This window comes from Limulus polyphemus, unplaced genomic scaffold, assembly GCF_000517525.1.
Source record: "Limulus polyphemus unplaced genomic scaffold, Limulus_polyphemus-2.1.2 Scaffold2846, whole genome shotgun sequence".
Classification (NCBI taxonomy): domain Eukaryota; kingdom Metazoa; phylum Arthropoda; class Merostomata; order Xiphosura; family Limulidae; genus Limulus; species Limulus polyphemus.
The window spans coordinates 63421-65365 of NW_013668456.1; the positions used below are offsets into that span (position 1 = coordinate 63421).

The window sequence follows — 1945 nt, forward strand, 5'->3', positions numbered from 1 at the left end:
TAACAGTAAACCTTTTTTTGATTTATGGTATTTTCTTATTTTGATGTTTTGAGCTCTTTTGTGTTTAGAACAATATATACTAATTTTTAAAGTATCAAACTGAACTTTTGTTCAATAAAAATCTTTCAAATGCAACTGTGTTTTTTTCCCCAAAAACTTTGTCTTCAAAATAAGGGTGCAGTGTATATTCCGAAAAATACGATATGTGTTTTCGAATTATTTAATACTTTGTGTTTGAAGTTTTTCATTCATTGATTATTGCTAATTTTCCAAGATATCGGAGAAGTTAAGTGAAAAATTATGATTCAAATAAATGCTCACATTTTTGGAGAAGGAACGTTTATGGTTATTCTAAATTTATTACATGTATTTACATGATTTATTACATGTATTTACATGACACGTGGCAAGCTTTTCACAAATTGTACAAGTCTGTTGTACACGAACAATCAGATCCTTTACAAAAATATTTGTTCTTAAGATATATGTATGAATTTACGACATCAGTCTGACTTGGACTCGAACAAGTCTGAGTACAAGGTGATGGTTGTGTGAAGTATAAAAATACTTTTGTCCATCATACAATTTGCACATTGCGTTTGCATGACCTCTAGAGACTTCTAATTGGATACTGTAGATATGCCTGTATATTGTATGTTTACTCTTCTACTACAAACTGTCACTAAATCAGCATTGTAGGGTAAAATTAAGAGTTGACAACTTTTAACATCAAATATGTTGAATGGCACTCTGTAAAAGGTTGTACCTTATACATTTTGATCTTCCATCCGTGCACATGGAGTTAAATAATTTACGTTAAATAAAGCTATGCAGTAGCTTAACAGTAAGCTTGAGGGCTGGTAATGCTAAAATTTGAGCTTAAGATTTGGTGAAGGACACGGATATCTCATTGTGCAGCTTTGTGCTTAACAACAAACAGTAAATAATAGTTATTTTAAGGGACTATGTTCATACCTTAAGTATCGGAGAGGACAGTAAGTTGTAAAGAAAGTATGAATAAACAAATATATATAACAAATCTGTGTGTATATATCACTTTTTTTAATACAAAACAAGCCGTAACTGAAATGCTGCATAACCAAACACAAGTCATCAATGCATGGGATATAAGATGTATCCTATTTTTTGAAGGTGACTGCGGAAGTATGACCCATATTGCAGTGGGGATGTGCCATCTATCAGTCTTAACCTCCATTTGCAAAGCCTTATAAGTATATGTAAAGAACCGAATAACCAAACACAAGTCATCAATGCATGGGATATAAGATGTATCCTGCTTTTTGAAGGTGACTGCGGAAGTATGACCCATATTGCAGTGGGGATGTGCCATCTATCAGTCTTAACCTCCATTTGCAAAGCCTTATAAGTATATGTAAAGAACTAAACAAAAGAGTAAAATAAAGATGAGTGCAAGATCTGGATGCTGACAACAAACTTTTATTTCATTTCTTTCTTTATTTATTTATAGGTAGGAGACAATGGGTCAGGAAAGACCACTTTGTTAAAGCTGTTAACGGGTGAACTTGAACCCACAGGTGGATTCCGTCATGCACATAGAAACTTGAAGATCGGTTACTTTAACCAACATCATGTTGATCAATTAGACATGTCAGTATCATCTGTAGAATTTTTGGCTGGAAAATTTCCAGGTAGGTGTAGAATACTGTGATTGGCATCATATAATGGTCAGTTAGACGTGACAGCATGATATTGGTCAGTTAGGCATGACAGTATCATCGGTAGTCTAAGCTGGGTGATTTCCAGATAGGTGTAAAATACTTTAAACAGCATCATATTGGTCAGTTAGATGTGACAGCATCATATTGGTCAGTTAGATGTGACAGCATCATATTATGGTCAGTTAGATGTGACAGCATCATATTGGTCAGTTAGGCATGACAGTATCATCGGTAGTCTAAGCTGG

The 1945-nt window shown here is 33.9% G+C and overlaps 1 protein-coding gene across 1 annotated transcript in view; it reads left to right on the forward strand.

Annotated features, from left to right (window-relative positions):
* The window catches only part of LOC106468042 (ATP-binding cassette sub-family F member 3-like), a 38223-nt gene that overhangs the window by 27428 nt on the left and 8850 nt on the right, over nt 1-1945 (forward strand). The window contains exon 15 of the mRNA XM_022396348.1: nt 1490-1670. Within this exon, the coding sequence (XP_022252056.1) occupies nt 1490-1670 (181 nt within the window). The remainder of the gene's footprint in view (nt 1-1489; nt 1671-1945) is intronic.